Raw genomic sequence first — 24607 nt, forward strand, 5'->3', positions numbered from 1 at the left:
ACCTTTAACTGCTTTGTTAGAACTTAATAATGGCCTTTTTCAGGGGGGCCTTTCTGATGACCATCTGACTGTCCTATTTGTGCTCCCCATTCTTATACATTCCTCCAAGACTGAGAAAAGAGTCTTAGGTGAACACACCTCAAGTACATTTCTCAGGTAGCAGCCTAACGTGTTAACTTCTGGTAAGTGAGTACTCAAAGCTGCCCTCTTCCCAGTACGCCTTCCATTTTCCATCTCCCAAGCACAACAGTTCCCCTGCAGCTTCTCCCATCTGTTTGGGTCGCATCTTAGCTAATAAATCTCACTATAAATGAAAGCCAGCAACCAGCCTAGCTTCCAGCAGGCACACTGCCATTGCTGTGGGGCTACGTAGAGACAGTCAGCAGCAGTCCAAGGATTTCCCAACTTTGCTGGTGGCATTTCTGGAGTCATTTGTGGTTTGCGTTAAAGTCATGTTGCCTCTCTGCTGGTGTGTACTTGGAAAACTGGCTTTACTTTTCTCTTTGAATGTTTTGTCCTCATCCTGGTCAACTATCCAGAATTTTTTTTCCAATCTTCAGAATATTTGTTTATATCTTCTTTGTGTGTTAGTTGCTCAATCTTATTCAACTCTTTGTGACCCCATGGACTGTAGCCCACCAGGCTTCTCAGTCCACAGGACTCTCCAGATAAATGTGTGTTTTAATCAAGTACTAAACTAGTTAATGGGCTTGCTGCATGGCACTAGTAATAAAGTATTGTCTCCTTGCCAATGCAGGAGACAATAAGAGATGAGGATTCTATCCCTGCTTCAGAAAGATTCCCTGGAGGAGGGCACGGCAACCCACTCTAATATTCTGGCCTGGAGAATCCCATGGACAGAGGAGCCTAACAGGCTATGGTCTATAGGGTCAGACACAAATGAGCAACTTAGCATGCACACAAATGAGTCAGTAATTTTTTTAAATTAAGTTTACGAAGTTATCAATATAAGTTACTAATTTCTATAAATAAACTTGCTATATGTATGTGTGTGTGTATATACATATACATACATATACATGAGAATCTTCAGAATGAAAAACTTGGATAGAATATGCTTTGTATTGAACTTAATAAAAAATTCCTGTGCCAATGGAAAAAAAACAGCAAATTCTCCACTTCAATAATACCCTGCTATTTTATATAATGTTTCTACTTTTCTAAGGTAATAACATAACCTGTCATGTGAGTTTATTAAGAAAACTGTGTTGGTAAATCTCAAGCATTTCTAAAAAGATATTTTATGTCCTTGCACAGAATTTAGCAATGTCCTAATTCTTAAGGAACCCCATTTTCAAATGGAATATCTTAAAATATATCTTAGATTGTTTCCTTTTTAAATATTTACATCATGTGCTGATTGAGTCTCTCCCCTCCCGTCTTTCATTAGCTCAACAAAGCTGGATGAAGAATTTGAAAAGAAATTCAACAGCCTCCCTCAGTATAGTCCTGTTACATTTGACCGGAAATGTGTACCTGTCCCAAGGAAAAAGAAAAAGACTGGAAATATGTCCGCAGAACCGACTAAAACCAGCAAAGGTTAGATGCGTGCTGTGCCTTCCTGCAGCATGGTCAGACTCTAACTGAAGCCTCTTCTGACTGTCTGCAGCTCCCTTTAGATATGTACTTGGGTTTGCAGTTGAAGCAGTGGCGAGTTGGAATTTCAGTTGTTTTCCAGGGTTATCTTGGTTCCTGCCTTACTCTTTTCTCTCTCGTCTTCTTCCTAAGTCTCTTCAGCCTTCGTCCTTGGGCATCTCAACCTATACATTTGCCCATATGCAGGTCTTAATTATACATGGTCTTCGACCTTCTTGTCTCCATAATTCAGGTTGGGAATGCTGAGCTTTTCTTGAGCAGGAACTGTTGGCTGAACCCAGTTCATCTGTTTCTCTGTGTGTCTGCAACAGGTTGGACTCTGGGGGCAGTGAAATCCTTCCATTCACCTAGTCAGGAGATCACATTCTTAACTGGCAATTGAACCAAAACTCCCCGTAATACTTTGGCAATATAATTTTTATTGGTTTTATTAAATTTAGAGAAGTGCTATGTACATATTCTTTTTCAAGAATATCAGATTCTCTTCTGTGTATATCAAGGAAGTTTTTAAAATTGTCAGTGTGGCTTGAGGGGTTGGGGAGTCTCAGCACTCATGAGGGGCAACACTGCGGTTCATTAGAGTGGGGAGTGCACTTTCAGTGGTCACAACCCCTGGCACATTTGTATGGCAGAGGCTAGAGTTCTAAACATCCTAACCTGCGTAGGACATTCAAGTACAATGAAGAACTGTCCTACACAAAGCCACAGTATTGCTCCCAGTGCAAAACTTCTCTTCTGAGTTTACTTTAGGTCTGAAAGTTGGTAGACAAGTGAGTATACCTTTATTTTTCCACATAGAGGTGGAAAACGTCATTCGGTAGCTCTCCTCTAGAGGTAGTGAATGAGAGATGAAGAACTAGTGTGGGGGTTTGTTGTTTCCAGGATCAAATTCTGAGCAGGATTTGATGGCAGCATTCTCATAATTACCCTGTAAAAGAGGCAACCTGTTGCTCGCTCTATGGCAAATCAGAATACTTCCCTTTTTGTGTGTATTTAGCTGAATGCATAGATGAATGGATAGATAGAAAATGATATCTATCTTTGCACAAATCTTGTCAAAATCTAGCAATCATGGAGAATGATCAAAGATAAATAGTAACGAGTATATATAATTTCACGGATTTGGGGGAGTCCATAACATATATATCTAGGGAAAAAGTATATCTATGAAGAAACCTAAACCTTTCTCCATCAAGATCTAAAACCCCCACTGTACACAGAAACTGAAACAACAAGGAGACCCGTATCTCAGGGTGGATCTGAAAAGGTGAGGAAAATGCCCCCTTTGTGATAAAAGGTGGGAAGGAATGTAAAAGTGATTTTAGAATTAGCTCAGTTTTCCGCTGTGGTTAATAAAAACAAGTCTGGTGAATAAAGAGCTAAAAAAGAAATATTGCCTCACTGAGTTTGCTCATCTGAGAAAATAAAATAAGGTTGTTCTGAGATCTTCCAAGATAGGTAGGAAAGAAATAAAGCAGCCTGTTGACAGGTAGGTAGCTGAGCACCATAATGGATTACCGAGTGAAATGCCAGTCCTTGTGCCCTGGAGATGTTTAGGAATAGGCAAAGCAGTCCATGAGCCCAAAGATGCCAGGTATCGTGAGCCCCCACAATTCTTGGATTTAAAGTTGCTGATAAATACATGACTTAGCAAACTAATAAAATGGAACTTAATTGATTGATGTGCAGGACATATGCTCTTCCTCCACTCCTTGCCGTTGGAGACATTCATTTTAGAGCTCTGAAGTTGGCTGAATTATCTATCAGGGACTGTAACAATAGATTTATTTTTGTAAAGCTATAAAACCCTGAAGTTAGGATCTATTTTCATGAGACCTTCTCTTGGGTCTTGGTTGTCTGTTATATGTTTTTCCTCTCCCAACTGAGATTAACAGTATTTCTTTTGATGTGAAATAGCTTTTTTGGAGCTTTGGATTATACTTTATACAATATCATCTTAACTCTTCTGTTATGCCTCTCAAGCCACAAAGTCCCTGGTTCTTAAAGTGTACCAGTAATTGCATAAATAGGAAGGCTGTCAAGACCTTAGATTTTGCTCATTCCAACTTGTGGAGCAAAATGCAATTAAAATAAAACAAATTAAATAATATATTCTCTATTTAGCAAACTAAAGAAGTAGTATTTGTAGTTGATTATAATTTGGTATTAGTGCCAGTGTACTATCCTACAAGTTATTAATGAAATTATCATACCAGCTGCGCTGTAATTGCCTGGTCTTTAGAGGATAGAGGAGATTGTTTTCTTAGAGTCTAGACCCTTTGCATTTTTGCATAATGAATTGTTCAAAGCAAACATTGTGAGTGAGATCAGTAATTCTTTAGTAAAGGAGCATGTTTTCATAGGAAACCTCATTTTTTCTCCAACAACATTTGTATTTTATTTTCTCCTGTATTTCTTATTCAACATTTATTATTGTATTTTTCCCTGCCTTATACTAGGTATTTCTTTTTTTTAGCTGCTCCAGGTTATATAACATGTATAGAATTTTTATGAAATGTAATTTTTAGAAGAAATATTTATGCATGCATTTATATAGTTACATACCTCAAGATCATAGGACCTAGTTGGGTTTATACTTGTATTTTTCCAGTGGTCGTCTTGTTTGTATCTGTATTTCCAAGTGGTCTTTCCCTTTTCCATCATGCCCTCTACTGTCTCCGTCCTGTTCCTTAAGTGTATGTAACGGGTCTACCTTCCTCTAACAAGGTCCAGGCCACATTATAGTAGGCTTAGTGTATCGGTGATTTAGGCATAGAATTTCCCTTTGCTTCTAAGATTATCCAGGAAGTTATCTATCTCATTCACAATGCAGGTCAGCTGCAGCAGCCCATTTCTACAGTGTTTTCTGGTTTATCTCACACAGTTACTTGTATATATTCAAATGAAAGCTTTGAATTATAAATCTAAATTTAATTATAACTTAAGAGATTTGTTTTGACACATTATTTTAAGTATACTGTTAATGTGTGAAGCACTTTTTACAAAAGTATCGGAAGTCAGAGTGCTCTGTAAAATAGTAGTTTTCAAGCAAGTAGGGTCATGAAGAAAAAGTTAATTGAGTTCAATTTGGAGTGTTTAAATTATGCCCAATCTTGACCCTTGACTCAATTTCTCCTTCCTTATCTCTTTTATCTTTTCACATTGTTTTTTAGCCTATTAACAAACATACTGTTAGTCTTTACCATGTTTCTCCAATTTACGCTTACTCTGCAAGATTCAAATTCCCACTGTTAAAGAATTTGAAATTTTTGAAAATCACAATGGAAATCAAAGAAGCGGGTTTGCAGTGTTAAAGATTGAGGACAGAATTCCCTGTTTGGGATTGAGCTGACCTGACTATATTAATAGTGTTCAAGAGCTGAGATGTGATGAAAATCAGGCCATCCCTTTCCCGTCAGGAAGTGATAGCTTCCAGGTTGGGCAGAACTCTGTTTCTTGCCCTGTAGCTATTTGAGAGTCTTCACTGTCCCTAGCCATTTTCTTAAGCATGGTGACAGCACATTTACAGGTATAAAAGGTATGCCTACTATAATCCTGAGTTTTTTAACAAAGCATGCATTTCTAGCCCAATAAGGTGGCTCCTCCTCAATGAATCCTAACTTGATTGTGGCTCATTTACTTGAACTTATCACAGTCCACAGATTCATATGTTTAGTAGCCACTTTGCTATAAATTATTACAAAGGTATTTACTGTTTCATTGGCCCTTCATTACTTATGTGTTCATTAACAAAATGACAGCCTAGTCTTAGGATAAAACCTCTGCTCTTTTTATAGCTTAAAAACATGAAACTATAGAAGCTGGACATTGTCACCACATTCAAGATTCAAGTTGTGCCTAATACTTCTTTCCTACTGCAGTTCTCCAAACCAAGCTTCTCTTAATTCACCTCACCCGCTGACCTTGAAAATTTTTCATACCATACTAATAATAAAAGGGCTCTGTGTCACTATACTTCTCAGCTAAAACGTGTCCATTTTTCAGCAAACTATGAACAACATTAATGTTTTGAAAAAGTTATTATCAGTGTCTCTATGGCATGCCTTCTACTGTCTCAGGTTATAGTTTGTCTTTGCTATTTTTTACCAAGCTGTGAAGTTGGGATGCAAAAGAAGTTGATATCTTCAAAATACAGGCCACCCTGTCCAAAAATGTTAGTGAAGTCCTAAGCTAGTTCATATGCTAGCAACAGTGATTTTTGTCATAAGGAAGTGGAAACTGGTACCAGCTGTCTTTCAAGAGGTTTGGTAGGAAGATGGGAGAGTGAGATGGCATGGAAACTTGAGATGGTGGTTCATGGAAAGACAATTGCCATCTGTTTGCTCTCCGGAAGGTTCCTTCTCAGCTTCTTTTCTCTGTTTTTGACTTCCTGCCTTCTTTTCCCTCCTTGGACATTTCTATGTTAATTATAATTAAGGAAAAATAGTAGTATATGTGCTATTTTTTTACAAATTTTGACTTTATTTCCCTTAAACAAAATATCAGACATGTATACCATACTGGTGGACAGGAGTGAAATTGTTCACTTCTTGACTAAAGTTACTGCTTTTCAGTGAATATCCTTGTATCTTATCCTCATATCAAACTCCTTTGAGTTTATCACTTTTCTTTTTATTTGAACTTGTCGTTTGCTTAGATTTGTTTTATAGTTCAGGATGGCTAGCAGCAAGGCTGTTTAAAAATATAACTTTACGGAAACTCTTCTGGGTACTAAACCTCCCTGGATGTTCTCTTTTTATGTTAAAATTGACAAGCTCTATATTAAGTTGTGTCCTTAAATTATACTTTTTAGGTTTCTCCGAGTATGGTTGGGTCTGAAAATATGCATTCTTTTCTTCTTTCTTAACCCATTCCATACATCAAATCAGTCTGTTTCTGTGAACCATTTCCTGATCCCATTGTCCTCGTACACAGTGATGAACAAAAGTCGTTCTCCCTGTGAGCCTGTACCATATTATCGTTAGATTATCTTCCTGTGGGTAAATCACTAGCATCCTTATGATCCAGAGAAGTCTCAGAATTGTCTTTCTGCTTTCTGCTTTCTTCTGCTTCCATTTTCCACGATTGCCCATGCCTCTGTCATTCGTGTGCACCACCTACACTTTCCTGGATTGTATAAAATACATATGAATGATGGCAAATGGGCTGTAAAGAATACCTGTAATATTAGTGTATATCATCCACATGATATATTGTCTTTGTATGTTAAATTTGTTTTCTTTCCCTTTTCATTCATTTCCCCCCTACCCCAAAAAACAAATAAGAAGTGTTTTCTGTTTCCATTTCACACCACTACCACCCAATTCAGAATATTTGTTATTGGTTATTTAGAAGGATGACTTGGTATAGTCCTCAAAAATCATTTGTAAACCTTTATGTTATCAGTAATAATAGCAACAACTGTCATTTCTTGAACTGTTTATTTATGCCATCCAGTGTTTTAAGAGCTTTGCTTATTCATGCAACAATATTGTTGAAAATCAGTCACGTGTTGAGCACCATCCTAGGCGTATAGAATATATCTCTGAATGAAAACAAAGAACCCTGCTGCCATGGAGGTTACATTATAGTGGGAGTACCAGACAGTAAATAAGCCTGAACAATAATGTTTCAGAAGGTGAGCAGTAATATGGAAAAAGGAATAGGTTTGATAGAACTAGGTCAAAGATTAACGAAGGAGAAGACTTGAACATCATACAGACATATATAGAATGTTCCACACAACAATAGCATCATATACACTCTTCTCAGGTATACATGGGACAGTCTCCAGAACACACAGTATGCTGGAACATTTCACAAAAAGAATTGAAATGATTGAAATTACGTTTTCTGACCACAGTGGAATGAAAGTAAAAATTAACCGCAGGAGAAAATTCAGAAAACTCAAAAGTTAAGTGAAAATTAAACAACACACTCTAAATAACCAGTGAGTCAAAGAAGAAATCAGTAGGGAAATATGAAAATACTTTGAGATGAGCAAAATGAAAATATATAGCATGCTGAAATTTATAGGTACAGCTAAAGCATGACTTAGAGGGAAGTTTATAGGTATAAATTCTTATATAAAAAAAGAAGAAAGATACCAAATCAATAACCTAACCTGTCTTGAGACACTGTTAGCGGAACAAACGAAACCTAAAAAAGTAAAAGAAAGGAAATAATAAAGATTAGAGAGGGGATTAATGAAATGAAATTAATTAAATAAATGATAGGAAAATAATGGAGAAAAACCATTAAAGCCAAAAGCTAATTCTTTGAAAAGAAACACACTTGAGAAACATTTAACTAGACTGACCAAGAAAGAAAGAAAACAGATTCAGAAGTGAAATAGGGATCATTACTACCAACCTCACAAAAATAGGAAGGATTAAAAAGGAATCCTATGAATAATGGTATGCTGATAAGTTAGACAGCCTACATGAAATGGGCAGTTACTGGAAAAACACAAACTACTGAACCTGACTTAAGAAATAGACAATGTAAATAGACCTATAACTAGTATACAGATTGAATTTAGTAAGCAAAAAAGTACTAGACCCAGATGGCTTTACTACCTAATTCTTCCAAATGTTTAAATAATTAATACCAGTTTTTCATAAGCTTGCTCATAACATTAGAAGAGGAGGGAACACTTCCCAATAAGAAAGCCAGTATTACCCTAAAGTCAAAACTAGACAGACATATCACACAGACAAGAAAATCCGAAACTGCAGACCACTCTCTCTATCACATGTAGGCACAGAAATCCTTAACAAAATGCTAACAGACTGAATCCATGTAAGAATTATATACTGTAATCAACTGATGTTTTGCCCCAGGAATGCAGGGTTGGTTTAACATCTAAAAATCCAGTTGATGGAATTAATATACCACAACAGTAGGACAAGGACAAAGAAAAATCCACAGGATCATCTCAGTAGACGTAGAAAGAACATTTGACAAAATTCAGGACCTTTTCGTGATAACAGCCAACAAACTCAGAAGGGAACTTAAAAACTTGATAAAAGACATTTAAAAAAAAACAACTTTACAACCAGCATTATGCTTAATGATAAAAGACTGAGTGCTTTCCCCCTAAGATAGGGAATAAGACAAGGATGTCCACTCTCACCATTTCTATTCAACAATGTAGTGGAGGTTCTAGCCAGGGCAGTTTGGGATACAGAGACTATAGAGGTAGGGAGGCGTGTAGTAGCTAAAAGGATACGAGGTTTATTTTTGAGGTGGTGAAAATGTCCTCAAAGTGATGACGGCTACAAATATTTGTGAACATAAAAACCATTTAATGGTATACTTTAGACAGGAGCACAGATAGTTGCCTCTGGCAGGAAGACAGGGCACGTGGGTGCAGATCCTGGTAGGTGGGTAGATGCAGCAGGAGCAGCTTAGAGAGCTTCTAATTTTTAAAATCCTCACTTTAACCCTGTGAGTTAGGCACTATTATTATCCCCATTTACACATGAGGAAACAGAAGTTATGTAAGGTGATTGTCAGTTTCACATAGGACTATCATCAAAGTGTAGAAAGCAACCTGCTTTGGGGAGGTCAGTGCTGTTGCCATTTCTGATGGTGACTGAAAAATCCCAAGTCTCTTTTCTTTATCTGAGCAAACTAAGATCCAGTTTGAGACTTCTGCCCATTCCCTACTCCTCTCCCCCTGCCACCCTCCACAAAAAAGGTCTTGACAAGTATTTTTCTATTTTTAAATCAATCTTTTCTTCCTAGAATATCCTCAGAATAGGGTGTAAAGCTATCTAATGCTATCAGGCCCACCTGAAAGTCATCCTCAAAGTGCTGTCCTTGTGAAGATCAGTTTCTTAGGAGAAACAAAATGTCTGTGTCATCCTTGCCTTCATGATATTTAGGAATCTAAAGTAAAATCTTCTGTCTATTACAGACTACAATCTGTACTGCCATCACTGGCTGTGGTGTGCTGTAGTCACTACATCTGCAGTTTGCTGAGGGAGTCCCAGCCCTAATGGAGGCTTCTGTCAGATGTATTTCTAAGGAAAATCTCACTGGTTTTTCAGTAAATCTAGGGAAGGGAGCTGAGCACAAGTTGGATGAGAAAAGATGCAAGGTGACATTTCTTGTGAATCAGGTTGCTTATTTCACAAGTTGGGGGAGGGTATAATTGTTTAGAAACACGGAGTATTTTTTTTATGAAGCATTGTAAATTTTAAATATATTTATATTAATATTGTCTGTAGGTCCTTTCCAGTCTCAGAAAAAGAACTTATTCCACAAAATTGTCAGCAAATATAAGCACAAAAAGGAGAAGCCTAATGTTCCGGAAAAAGGTATTGGTGCCTTCCATGCTCCATTAAGACTTCTCAGCCACCTCCATTGTGGATTCATCTTTGAGTGACGCTTCACCGCACCGTCTTCGCCTTTACCTCCCCTCTGCTTGCTTCAATGTCATCAGCTCTGACGCAGGCACTTTCATTATTTCTAGACTCTGCAGCTAATTGCACAGAGGGATCTTTTTCCACTTCTGTACTCAAATCCCTTATTTGTCTCTAGTTTCAGAGTTCCATATGAATCCTAAAACGGCTTTTTTTATTTGTATTTGGTACATTTTTAAATTTAGTCTTCATGAGCTCTTCTCCACTTATTTTCTTTGACTGTTCTCGTTTTTTTCTCATGTTTGGCAGCCGTCAAAGCAGGACCACGTTTCCTGCTTCCTGAAATCTTCCCAGTTTGATATTCATATGAAAGCCCCACGGTTTCTATACTTTCTCTGACACTTGAGGATCCTTGTCAAGGGGGATTCCATTCCTACGTCGTAACCTGTCTCTCTCTCTTTTTTTCTATCTGTATACTGAGCTTGTCGGGCTCTTCCCACCTCCTTCAGTCACATAACCGTTATTTCCAGAGGGCATGAGAGACACAGGCACTCTACCCTCCCTTTGCTCTGAGCATCGGTGTCATTGTCATGGTCTGGATGGGCCCTTGAACCTCTTCAGGGCTCATCTAAAGATCTCCCTCTGTTCTCTCACACAGAAGATAAACTTCCCCATCTGGTTCAGTGCAACCACATGTCCTGGAAGTCAGTCTTTCTCTGGCATCTCCTGCATGTTAGTGTCATGACCGCCATGAGCCTACCCATCCGATGCCCATTGCATCCTACTTGCATGGCCAGATGTGGAGTCCCTCGTGTTTATGGAATGAGGCTTTAAATGCAGCTGTCTTCCCTGTGTAGACATACATGCCTGAGTGTTCCTGTGTGTGACCTTTTACTTAATTTGGGTTTTATTTTCACCTGCATTCAGCCTCTTAGTTTTGTTTTGTATGTTGGTATTTATTCTCTGCTTTCAGTGGAGAAATATCTCTCTTTAGGTAAAATGTCAGCTTTTATCTTTATCTTTTAACCAATCTCTAGGTTAATCTCGATTAAAGTCATAGAAATTATCCAACAGTGTTTTTATAAAATGCAAATTTGTTTACTTTTAATGCATTTCTGATATGGCCTAATTAGTTGGCAAATGTGGTTTTGAGAATTAAATAGTTGAAGTAAAATTCTGTTTCATTTGTGTTATAACACTTTTTTATTGAGGTGGTTTTGTGGATTGTCTTATTTTTATAGTTTATGTGTCTATACTAGGAGTAGAGATTCACTTTCCTTTTCTGTTACTGCTTTTAGGAAGTGGGGATAAATGGTCAAGCAAGCAACTCTTCTTGGACGCCATTCACCCTACAGAAGGTAAAACAAGCAACATTCATTGTATCGTTTCAGGTAGACTATGCTGGAAATGCCATAATTTTTGTAGATTTAAAAAGATACCAGTTTGTACAGAATTAAGCAACAGCATTAGACCTGTTATTTTTAAATTTTGAGTTATTTTTAATTTTCAAATCAAAATTGATAGTTTTTTTGCTTTTTTAAGTTTTTTAAATTGTTAAAATATGATAACACTTTTACCAGAGACTTGGAAAAAACAGAACAAAATTATATATAGTTCCACTAGGTATTACAGTTATTTTTTAAGTAGATAAATTAAGACTTAGTTGGAGTTTCAATATCAAACTCTCAAAAATTAATTGAATAAATAAATAGAAAAGTAGGATATATTAGATCTGAAAAGCTGTTCAAAAGTGACAAAATTTTTATCTTACTAATGGTCAGGCTGTGCGTCATGTGGAGTTTAACTTGTGATAGGGGGAGTTTTAACCACAGTCACCAGAAATTAGAGGGGATTTTTGTTTTAATTTGGCTGCCTTGGGTTTTTAATTGTGGCATGCGGTGGTATGCGGGTTTAGTTGCTCCATGGCATGTGGGATCTTAGTTCCCTAACCAGGGATTGAACCTGTGTCCCTTGTATTGCAAGGCAGATTCTTAACCACTGGGCCACCAGGGAAGTCCCAAATTAGAGGTTTCAAAACTGGAAATATTCAGTACTGCAGCTCACGTTGCAAGAGGATGCGCTTGGGAAGTCAAATGGAGCGGCACGGGGCTCTCCTGGATGTGGGAGCCCTGCCGAAGTGATTCCTGACCTGGTCTTCCTCCCCAACCCACTGCCCAGTTCCTCCTGATTGTGATCAAAGGGAATGTCCCTGAGGCTTTTGGTAGCCAAAGAAAAGCCCCATATTCACTGGTAAATGTTAGAAGCGCAGATTTTATTTCAAATTTCCCACAGTCATATTTATTTGTGACTTTACATAATTCCTCTTAAGTATTGAACTATAGGTAAATGAAGATTTTGCGGTGGGTAAAGAGCCATACATCCATTCTTCCCACTGATGCTCTTTTCCATTTAGATATTTTTAAAAACCTGAACATTTTTCCAACGTGTCATGAGGAGTCACGTCATTTGAAAACTAGGAGAGACTTTCGTGATCATCCTTTTGATTTACCCCTTTGGTTTATTTACTTACGGCTACAAAGGGGAACTTGATGAACAAGTCCATGTGTCTTGATTCCCAAAGGAATCAAGGAATATACTCTCATTCCTTTGTTGAAAGAGAAAAAATTAAGATACACATGTGACCTAAGTCGTTTCTAAAAAAGCACTCATGTTTTAAAGATATTTGTCAAAAATATGCAAATTTGAGTTCATCATCAACGTGAACTTTTGTTGTTTGGTTGGCACAGTTCACATGAACTGCATGTCTGCTCTTATGTCATTTTGCTTTTAGAGAAAATGCCAGCAATATGTCTCCTTTCTGACTTATTACTTCACATTCACAGCCTCTATAGGGTATCATTTCTGCACTTTGCTGGCAAACAAAATATGAATTGTTGCGCCACTCTCAGTGTTAAACCCTAACATCCCTAAATTGATACACCTTCACACGTGTGTATTTTAAAAATATGTTCTGCACAGATTTGATAAATGTAAGGCACTGATGAACTATCAGAGGAATCTGAAAGAGGCATTTAAGACAATATTACTCTTTTCTTAAAATGATGCTATTCTAAATATTTTAATTTTAAAACAGTGAAAACCCTACCTCATCTATAAGGAGGTATCACAGCATGTGCAGGGTGGTAAAAGAGCGAGTAAGTAGGAATTAGGGGACCTGATTCCTAATCTCAGACCTGCCACTAATGCGTGGTCTCCGGTAGGACAGACCCTTTAACCTCATAGGATTCACTCTCCACATTTGTTCTCTATTGTAGGATATGTGTGTTTAGGGGTGGGATAAATGAGAAGGCACAGTAATACATGAACTGTACATTTCATTTCTCCTCTAACACTTTGATGATTTTGTTACTGTAATACCTTTAGTGAATGGTATAATGCTGAAAATACCGTATTCTGAAGCCCTAAATTTCTGCCATTTGGAGGGCAGAAATGTAAATTAATTTTGAATCTTCTAGGCAGTCAAAAGAGTGTAGCTGGAAAAATTATCTTTGATATTTAATTATATTTATTATTAATGTGTATGGAATGAAACTTTGGAGAATAGGCACTGAAAATTGCATATCTTTTAGTGTAGAGGACAAATTCATTTTATATAGCCAGACGAAAAGGAATCAGTTGTGACTTTTTGTTATTTTTATACCATCTCCTCCATTTTATTGTTCAGGTGGTGACTATGTGATAGGTGTCCATGTCATTCCTTGTTAAAACTTTATCTTGGAGATTATTATGAGGTCAGAAAAAGGAAACCGTATTCAGGACAGTGTAGCATGTGTAGGCTATCCTGGGCAAAGGCCAGGCAGACTTTAGAAGTTTGTAACAGATGCCTATAAATGAAATATTGATTCCACTACATAGGCAGCTGTTAGCTGCTTCTGACTCTGTTAAAGTGGATGACTTCAAGTTCACTATCCTTTACCTACACCATCCTGAGTATAATTGACTGTGAGTTTTCTCCCCTAAAATATCAGAAGTTTTCAGGGGTTTAGTAGTCACATCTGAGGTTTAAGTGCTAAGCTAATAATTTATAAGCATTTTCCCCATGCTTTTAAAATTCAAAATTGCTGAACCACTTCTTAAACTTGCAAATCATTTAAAAAAAAAAAAAATTGCCTGTAGGCTAGAATTCAAGGTAAACTTTTCAGAAAAACCAAGATGACTTCCCTCTGCCACTGTGTTTATCTTTCCACCAAGTTACAGTGTCATAAGTTCATGCTTAAGCTAGAGGTTTCTAATTGTAATAATATTGAGGGGGATGATTACTACTTAATATTGTTTTATGTTTCCAGAGGGTTTTCACATTTACTTTTTGTATAAATGAATCTTAACAGCAGCTCCAGTCAATTTAAGGAGACCTTATCAGCTTCAAATACCTGATAAGGAATTGAAGCCTGGCCAATGTAAATAGGAAGGGAAGAAACCAACACCAAAGCACAGTGACCACTACATTTTAGATTTTTCAGGCATATCTGGGTAGCCCTCATTTGCTGGAATTATAAATACTATGTTTTATAAGAAAAAAAAAGAAATCTCAGACTAGGTATCTCCATAAAATTAGTTTCTTTACAATATATAAACGTAATTACAGGGAAGAAAAGTCTAGTTTACAGTTCGATTTTTGAAATATCCACAAGTCAGGCTAACTTGATCTCTCTTCGTAAGTTCAGAGTAGTTGCTTTCTAACTTCAGCAGAGTCCCCCAGGGTCTTAGATAAGGCTCATTCATTTGACTCCTGTGTTCCATTTAGCCTTTGACTGCATTTTCAGCTCATGGGAGATTAACGCATGGCCGTGAGAGTCCAGACTTGGCTGTAATAATTTCAGTGCAATTGTGACTCCTGTAACTGGCCTGTGAATTAGTGACTTTGGAGCTTTTAATGGCCTCCTGGGGTAACAGTACAAGTGCTATGCTCCTTCACCAAAAAACTCACTCTACATTTTGGGAGCAGAGTTTGGAAAATAAGACAGTCTCTTATTGCCACATTCCTAATGTTACTCCAGGAATGAGCTCACATTATCACTCTCACATGATATGCTCAAAGTGTATTATGATTATTGTGGAGTATAAAAAGCAGCTCTGTGGACTTGTTTTGCAGTGCTTGGGTAGGTTTGTGTGTTCAGTTACAAGCCAAAAGAGAAAATGACTAATTTGTTTTTAGAGGACAAAAACCTTCCTTTTCTCACATTTCCAGTAGTTTAGCGCAGGGGTTGGGGGAGGGGCAGGGGAAAGGCGCAAACCTTGCTGTCTCGGTACACATCTTTGGGCTGTTCCCCTAAGCTTTTTTCATTTCCTGTTTCTCACCACTGTTGACCTGAAACTAACAGACTGCCAGTTATTTCTCCAGCAAAGATGAGTATATTCTGGATCAGCAGAGAATTTAACTTTGGGGTTTGCCACCATAGTGTGCAAGCGCCCATATGTCAAAGGAAGGAGAGTTGTATAGAGGGGGAAAGAAACTGGGATTGGGAGGGCTATGGTAAATCAAGTGTGTGGCGTTTCATTGTGTGAGTCCCTGCCAGGAAAGAAGAGAGGTCTTTCTTCCTGTTGGGCTCTACTATCATCGCAAGGCTTGAGAGCTCCCCCTTCTGGTCTCCTGACTGTTTAATTGAGGTTTCTGTTGATTAATTTTCTTGTACCACTAAGCCTTTGTTTTGATTCTTGCAGGTTGGTGGGGAGGACAGTGTATGTAAATCTAGATAAATTGTGTCCCGGGAGACCACAATTTCTACATGTGTTCAGGGTTCCTGCCTGAGATCCTTTAACCAGCTAGTTGGAGAGGATGATAGAAGAAGTTTCTCTTTGTTTATGTTGCTGGACTCTGATCTGCTGTTTCTGTCCCAGGCAGCTGTAGTTGACTCTTGAACAGAGTCATTTCAACCCCCACTTCACCTCCTCAGTCAAAAATTCATGTGTAACGTTACAGCTAGCCCTCCAGGCCCTCTGTATAAGCAGTTTTGCATCTGCAGATTAAACCAGCCGTGCACTATGTAGTACTGTAGTATGTATTTATGTAAAAATATCCACTTACAAGAGGACCTGTGTCCTTATATTTCAAACTTGTGTTGTTCAAAGTTCAGCTGTACGTCTTTGACTTAGCCTTACCTGCTTTCCCCAATTTTTCTGTGTTAGGAGAGGGTTCTCCCTGAGCACTGACCCTGAAGACCATCATCGCTGTAGGCCACCAGATAAGACAAGATGTTCTAGGGTCACCCATGGGTCAGAGCATGGGACAGACTCACTCTGCCCTTTTCCTCTTAACTATAGGAAGATCACATCACATGCCTTTTTTTTATATTGAAGTTTTTTCTTTAAAAAAAAAAAAACTTCTAATTTGCCTGTGTTGGGTCTTAACTGGCCTGTGAGCTCTTCATTGCGGCCCTTGGGCCTCTCAGGTTGCAGCATATGGACTTAGTTGCCCTGTGGCCTGTAGGATCTAGTTCCCCGACCAGGGATAGAACCCACATCCCTTGCATTAGAGGGCAGATTTGTAACCATTGGACCACCAGGGAAGTCCCAGATGCCTTTTTCAAATGTGGATGATCTGTAGGCCCTGTGATTACTTTTCGATCTGACAGTGGTTTAGAGAAGACAGCATCTGGAGAGGTGGCATTGCCTCCTTTACAGTGACTTATGAGAACTTGTAGGGCGTTTTCCTTTTTTTCATCTTTCACTTGCCTACAGCCTGATTCATTCCTTTGCTATTTCCCAGCCTCCCAATCCCTGTGACCCCATGATCTACTGGTATCTGTTGGCCACCTGCCTTTGACCCCGCAGCTCCTCGGCTGCTGGTGTCTGAGCGTCCCCCGGTCCCATTGCCTTTAAGGCCTGATTCACCTCCCATTTGCAAACCCTTTGCACCCATACCCTTGGCTTCTTCTGAAAACATATAGGAAAATGAGTAACCACTGAAAAGAAGTGAAAATATCTGAAGTCTCACTGAAAACAAAAAGCTGACAGTCAAGGGAGCCCCACAGTCAGGGCTCTCCCACAGCCTTGAGACACTGGGGCTGACTGGAGAAAACACCACCAGGACCTTGATTCTAGACCTGAAATGAAAAGAATTTTCAGGCTGGATGGCTTCTTTAGAGGTAGTCTCATCCAGCTCCGTCTTTACATGAGGAAACTGAGACCCTGGTCCCACAGTTAGTAAATTAAAAAGTCAAGAATAGAATCTTCTGTGACTGTGGCATTTCCATTAGCCCCGTATTGTTGCCATAGAAACCAGGTCATCTTTCCCAACCCTCTTAGCCCTTTTCTGGTGTCCATGCCTTCTCTCTGACCTTTTTGATTCTTTTCGTATACAAGCAGTAATTTGGATTTAATACACCCTTCATCTTTGGAGTCCTGCTACACCCTTATCTCCACAAGTTCTAGATTTTTCTGGGAAGAGGAAGAAAAAGAGAGCAGAGGTTAATGCTTTGTCTGGTAGGTCCAACTGTAATGCAGTGATCATACCAGAGAGAGATCACAAGTTTCCCCTTGTAGTGAGAAGGGACAACTGATCACAAATTTCCCCTTGTAGTGAGAAGGGACAACTGATCACAAATTTCCCCTTGTAGTGAGAAGGGACAACTGATCACAAATTCCCCTTGTAGTCAGAAGGGACAACTGATCACAAGTTTCCCCTTGTAGTCAGAAGGGACAACTGATCACAAATTTCCCCTTGTAGTCAGAAGGGACAACTGATCGGCCTAGATAAGAAACTATACTTTTGAAGCTTATGAATATCCAATGAGGTTATTAGAACTCAGATTTTGGCTTCTTTGTATAGGAGGCTTGAATTTCAGGGCTAACGCAGAGTCATGAAACACCTTTGGAGTGTTTCTAACCAAATTATCTTTTTATTTTGCTGGTAGCTTTCACTGAAGTTTAAACTTAAAAAAAAATTTTTTTAATGCATATATACCACCACTGGCCTATGTGAAGCAAACTGCAAAGTATCAATATTCCATGACTGACCTGGTCAGATCTATAATTTAAAAGGAGCCTTCTCCCTAATTTTAATTACTTGCTTGAAAAGCTGTTTGGGAGCATTGCCAAATAGTTTTTGTTTGTTTGTTTGGTTTCAAGTAACTGTTACCTTAAGCCTGTCCACACACAGCCTTCTATTATGCAATAATATAGTAAGACCAAGCCACAAACCATAATATGATTTCTGCTTTACATCCTTTCTCTTGATGTGATTGAAATGATATCCCACTTGTTTGGAATAGGAAGCCTGGTTTCAAATGCTTAAGGGCAAAATTGTTACTGATTTGTAGCCTCCTTTCTCAAGGCTACACCTAAACCCATTAGGGAGCTACATTAAAATTTTTAAATGAAACCTGTGTAAGTATTTATATCAATAAGTGCATTTTTCACACCCTGAGTTATTTCTTCTGCTGTGTTCCTTTTATTTTACCTTGTCTTCCTACATTACATATACTGTGTTATTTCCAGTGTCTGCCTTCTTATCCACCTTTTGATAAGCACCTCCAGGTGCCCTCCAAGTTGATTTCCTGACCCCTACTCCCCTTCTCTTTGTCAAAAACAGTTTCTAGACCAGTCTTAAGAGATTGGACAGTTAAAAATGGAAAGATGCCTCTTTCTCCTGTCCCATTCTTAGTTCACTGGGATAAAAACAGTCCCAATCAGGAAACCTGACTACAAAGAAATACTCCTAAATGCTTATTGTACTCATATCTGCATCTTCCTGTCTTAATTTAAATTAAGGGGGGAGGGAGAAGGACAGACTCCTAAGGAAATAAATATGAAGAGACACAGCATTCCTGACCCGTTTGAACTGAGAGCAAGGTCTTTGGTGGCAAATGTGTTCCTTACTCTTGACACAGTGACTAATAAGATACAAGTGTGTGCTATTAAGTGATTTGCTGGTATTAGAATTAGAAAACCTGAAACTAACATTTCAGGGAGTTCCGCTGACATGTACTTTATTAAATTATCTCCCTAAAGCACATTATCTTGTCCTTGAATTCTGCCAATGGGAGAGTTTTGTTATGAGCCAGCTTCATCAGTGTTTGCCAGATCCTTCTATTATGCACTCAGTATGCATAAAAGAAGATCAGGTCTCACAGACAATTTCTTTTCTCATCAGTCCAACCTGGAGGTTGAAAACAAATGTAAGTGTATATTTAAGAAGCACGTACTTAACCTCAGTATCCTCAGAAGGAAAGAAACTTCTTTCATCTACCTCTTGAGACTAGCTGGTCAAAAGGATCTCAAATAGGGATCCTGGTCATGTGTGCAACTTGTCTGTTGGGACACAGTTTATTCATATTTACACACACTTACCCACCCTGCAACCTGCAAGATCCAAACACTTAGAACATGTTATTCCACTAGCCTCTTAATACAGTATTCTGTTGGGGTACAGAGGGTATTCTATTCTGTACTTAATATTTAAAGAAATATTTGTTTAAAATTATGGTCAATATTTCTTTTTTCCCTCAGTACTTTGAAAACTTTTAAGTTCTCGTTCATATAGGTCGGACATTTAGAAATGTTTCCTACTACAAGTAATGCTTGTGTTTTTGTGTGTAACTGTATATGGTTTGTCCTGTTGCAGCCATATTTTCAGAAGACAAAAACACCACAGAGCCTGCTTATAAGGTTAAAAATGCCCTATCCATTCCCAACACTCCAGAGCCAACAACAACTCAAGAACCCTTGGTGGGCAGCCAAAAGAGAAAAGCAAGGAAAACCAAGATCACACACCTTGTCAGGACAGCAGATGGCCGGGTGTCACCAGCAGGAGGTACTTTGGGTAAGAAAAGGAAGTGCTTAGACAGAAAGGACCAGAGCAAGCAAGGGACCATCGTGGCCTCAGTGGCCAGAAAATGACTCTAAGCCGACTGTGGGTCCTCTCCGAAAAGTAGGTCTGCTCTGTGGGTTCCCTCTCTGGGTCTCCTTGAGAACTGGTTTCCTGCAGACTTCTAAACATACATGCTTTGGTCTCTGTGTTAAAATCATAGGTCTTTTCCCAAGAGCACATCCAGAGTTCCTAGGAAGAAAAGGTAGCTTTTAGTACTGTTAGCTGCCTTGTCTTTCTCAGCTTGCACAACCACAGATTCTTATGTAAATTCCCAAAGATCTGAGACTTTTAAAAGTACTGGATGAATCTTAGTCCCTGGTTCACTATTTAAGTCATTACAAGCCGGATCATCAGGTGTGTAAACCCCTGAATTAAGAAAGCAAGTATCCCGCACATCCTGTACAGCTGTTTCAGACCCTGAAAGGAGCCTGAGAATGCTTCTCGACTTCTTGGTTCTCTAGGCTACTCGGTAACCAGATATTAACTTACAGTGAATTTCTCCATTTTCATTTGTGGCCTGTGATCTGTTTGCTGTGTGGCGGCCTGTGTGGGAGTTGCTTGGAGGGACCCAGGTTAAGGAATGTTGTCGAGAATGACACTGCGCATTCCCTCACATCTTGGGGTGCTCCACCAGCAGAGCATTATTGGCGTTAGCCATTGCCTTTCTGCCTTTCAGTGCCTCCAGCATCTCATTCTGTCAGCCCTAAAGCATCTCATTCTATCAGCCCTCAAGAAGGTGTTCCCTCCCCTCCCCCAATCCAGTTTCCACAAAAAGTCAAAGGCCCATAAAGGACTTCTATAAATAGGAAAAAAAAATTAAGTGAATGTTCTTTGAGGGTGATATTTATAAATATCTGATTTTGGTTAATCTAGTTGGTGGACTCATTGTATGGTAAGATAGAAATTAGAAGTCATTTAGTGAATTTTATGCACTTGTGTTTTGCATATGTAGATTGTTAAACCTTAAAGCATGTTAAAGACCCCAATTCTACTGTTATATAGGAAGTGAAGCTCACAGAGGTTGAATTTTGTTTCAGAATATATTGAACTAAGTGTAGGGTAAGGACTAAAATCTAGTTTTCCTGATAATTAGCCTAGCAGGCTCTGCTCTCCTTCCTTATCTGGATTCTGTTCTGTCATTTTCATATTGTATAAATTGTTATAGCTTCTGTTTTGCTTGTAGGAAGAGTGAAAGGTTTTAGAAAACGTTCCCTTTTATGTGGAAAAACATATAGCACTGTCGTGTTCTAATATATGACATTTACAGCCTTTATCAGTTACTTTCTATAGGTAAGCCGTTTTTGGAAAAATGAGGAAGATTCCTCCCCCTTCTCCTCATCTGTAAGGGCTGGATAATGAAGTGCAATCATTTCCAGCCCATGTATTAGTGTAGCATTTTGGCCACCTCTTCACAAATACCAGAAGGCCCTTTGTCTCCCTTGCAGAAGGTAACAAACATGACAGTGTAGGATCTCACTGGGCTTGGTTAATCTCACTGGGATTAGTTTAGGCCATTCTGAGTATTGGTAACTCAGTGTAGGAATGCCCAACATGCATAGTAGGCGTGCTGTGGCATCATCAGAGTATTTGGTCAGTTGAGTTTTGCAGGACCATTTTACAGCATCCCCTGGCCCCTCTGCGGAAGTCCCTTGGGTTTTACTCTGACCAAGGCCCATTTTTCGCCTCTCTCTCCAAGACTGACCTATTCTTTGACCTTGGATAAAACACAGCTCCTCTGCTCAGCTTCAGGGCATAGTGCTGCTCGTGGTTGTGGCTGAGCTCAATAAAAGAGTTTTATTCCCATGAAAGAAGAGATTCTGTAACAGCCTTAATATTCCATGGATGACAGAAGTGAGCAGGAAAGCATATTAGCTCATTTCACATTGTCTGGCACTGAGTTTTCCGTGTCCCTTCTCCGGAGAAAACAGAGCAGTCCTCTCTCATGATGAATTTCCCTTCCTCTGCAGATGACAAACCAAGGGAGCAGCTGCAGAGGAGTCTCCCTAAGGTGATTGAGACAGGCTGCAGTGACGAATGCTCGCACAACAGGGAGGCCGCGGAGACGCGGAGCAGCACCCCAGAGATGCCGGCCGTGTCCGCCTTCTTCAGCCTCGCCGCACTGGCCGAAGTGGCCGCCATGGAAAACGTGCACAGGTTAGCAGTGGGAAGCCTCGCTGCCCTGGGGCCTGGGGTCCCGTTCAGCTTCACGCCCTTTCACAGAACATGGGTGGAGACCGTAACATGCAAACCCAGCTCATCCCTCCTGATGTGATTGGTGATACTTTCCACGATGATTGGGGTTCAGGAGACTATTGTTTACCACGTGTTACTATTTAGCTGTGCAGGAAAATATAAGGGAGTACACCCGCCAAGAATTTTACTTTGAATATAGTTTATTCTGTGACTAAGCGTCATTTCTAAAGAGTCCTGAGAGAGCAGAGAGAAGCCATATTATCTAATCATTGGAGTTTTAGAGGCAAGTCTCAGACCTGGGTTTGAGTGCAGCATCTGTCACCTGTAAACTGTAAGGAAGACCTTGAGCAAGAGCATTCACTTCTCTGTCCTCTGTTTTTCTTCTGTTCAATGGCTGTAAGTGGTTCTCCTTTCATAGAAATGTACTACAGAATAAATCTAGTGTCCCAGGCCTAGCATATGGCAACACCCCCACTGAGGATGGCGTCGGTGGTTCCAGCGGAAGAGAACTGTGTAGTTTGGGAAAAAGAGCATCTCACCATCTGACTCATGGGAGGCACAAGGCCTGGATATATCTTAAGCAACCTGTGTTTATTAGTCATTTATTTTTCTGGGCCTCAGTTTTCTCATCTTCCATTTAGCATAACGATATCCCCAAAGAATCACACAGTTGTAAGGAATCAGACGTGATCAGATGTGAAAGCCTTTTGAACTCAGTAAAGCCCCATGGAAAGTTATTAAGTTCTAAGTATATAATTGAGTGTTCTGCTATTTGGTGGAACATTTGGGAAGGTAAGAAAGTCTTTTGTAAATTCAAGTATTTCATATTTTTATTCAAAATTGATTATCTGCAGATGAGTTCCTTTCTTAGGTTTTCAGTCTTCATCCCAAAAGTGCTTGAAATCCAGCCCAACTTCTTTATCCACCCACAATGGTCAGGCACCATTCTCTTTCATCTTTCACATCCAGGTTTAGGAAATGAAAGTCGCTCATTCGTGTCCAACTGTTTGCAACCCCATACAGTCCATGGAATTCTCCAGGCCAGAATACTGGAGTGGGTAACCTTTCCCTTCTCCAGGAGATCTTCCCAAACCAGGGATCGAACTCAGGTCTCCCGCATTGCAGGCGGATTCTTTACCAGCTGAGCCACCAGGGAAGCCCAAGAATACTGGAATGGGCAGCCTATCCCTTCTCCAGGGGATCTCCCCAACCCAGGAATCAAACTGGGGTCTCCTGCATTGCAGGTGGATTCTGCAGGTTTAGGAGGCCCTGATGAAAGTTTTCTTTGTGTCTTGCTCTTTACCTATCATATTAGTTCTAGTGCTTCCTCACAAATAGCCTCTAGACATTTCCAAGAAGTCAAATTCCTTTTCATGTGTACACTGAAAGTGCCTAATAGCAAGTGAATGGTGACAGGCATTGTTAAAATCTGCTCAGGTCTCTGAGGGGGATAACACACAGACACGTCTCTGCTTGTGGCGTTTCACAGTCGAGCACAGAGGACAAACTCATAATGCATGCACAAAGAATTAAATACGTGCCTGAGTGTTATTAAGTGCCCTCATAAATTGTGGAAATAAGAGGTCATATAAGAATTCAGTGGGCGGGGGGTCATAATTCAGAGCTCAGGAAGAGCTACCACACAGTCACCCTTGCTGGTGCCACAACAGGTCACACGTCTGCACTGTTAACCTACACACCCCCACCTCTGCCCCCGTGGCTTGCAGTGCAGCGGAAAGTGGCAGCCTGTCCACCCTAACCTCTGCCTCCCTCGCTGCCCTGCGTTCATGTGCAATTGCTTACTCCCATCCACGTAAGCCCACTTCTTGCCTTTGCACATCTTCCTCCCCAGTGAACTGCTGCTCCTCCTTCAGTGACTGTCTGTCCTTTGTCCTCTTGTCTCAGTCTTCCTTCTGAAGTCCTGCACAGTCTCTGTACACACCCCTCTTAGACCATTTGCCCCTCGGGGCTGTAGTTACTGTTTGATGTCTGTTTCCTTTCCAGTGCACTTTGAAAGCAAAGCACCGGTTTTATTCTCCGTGTGCACGACTTCCTTAGTTCCTGTTAACACCAGGAATGAGGGGACGAATGGGCAAATGAGTGAGTGACTACCTAAGTTATCCAAGAGGCACAGGGAAAAATGATTTGAGTAGAAGTTCTTCTGTTTTGTTTAACACATCCCATTGGAAAGAATAATATTGCTTATTAGAGTTTTCACTCTCAACGTAACAAATGGTTAGTGTTCTCAGCATCCAGAAAGACAGCTCCTCATGGGGAATGTTAATTGTAACTCTAGCCCTTACCTGGTAAAGCAGAGTCACCAGCCTTCCCTCCATGGACAGGCTTAATGTAATTGTACCTGGGTTGCACATTAATTAATTATTGCCTCGGCATCACCTAGTTCATAATTTAGAAGGTGGTCCACAGAGTTAGGGGTAAATATATATTACTTGCATTCTTGTCACAAGAAATCTTAATATTGGGTTCAGAAATCCAACATAGAAAAACAGTTTTATAAACCACAGGAAGGAAGAAATTGAAATTAACCTCTGTTGAGAGCCTATTTATTTACTAAAAATTTTATAAGAACAGAAGCTCA

General features: G+C 39.6%; 1 protein-coding gene across 8 annotated transcripts in view; it reads left to right on the forward strand.

Moving 5' to 3' along the window:
- BBX (BBX, HMG-box containing) overlaps positions 1-24607 on the forward strand; it is a 290746-nt gene that overhangs the window by 258368 nt on the left and 7771 nt on the right. For 6 of the 8 annotated variants that reach the window (XM_018062653.1, XM_018062921.1, XM_018062715.1 and 3 more), the window contains 5 exons: positions 1412-1560; positions 9852-9941; positions 11285-11344; positions 19570-19767; positions 21783-21969. In XM_018062653.1, the coding sequence (XP_017918142.1) occupies positions 1412-1560; positions 9852-9941; positions 11285-11344; positions 19570-19767; positions 21783-21969 (684 nt within the window). The remainder of the gene's footprint in view (positions 1-1411; positions 1561-9851; positions 9942-11284; positions 11345-19569; positions 19768-21782; positions 21970-24607) is intronic. The other 2 variants (XM_018062985.1, XM_018063039.1) reach the window with 2 other exon arrangements.

Source organism: Capra hircus, chromosome 1, assembly GCF_001704415.2.
Source record: "Capra hircus breed San Clemente chromosome 1, ASM170441v1, whole genome shotgun sequence".
NCBI classification, from domain to species: Eukaryota; Metazoa; Chordata; class Mammalia; order Artiodactyla; family Bovidae; genus Capra; species Capra hircus.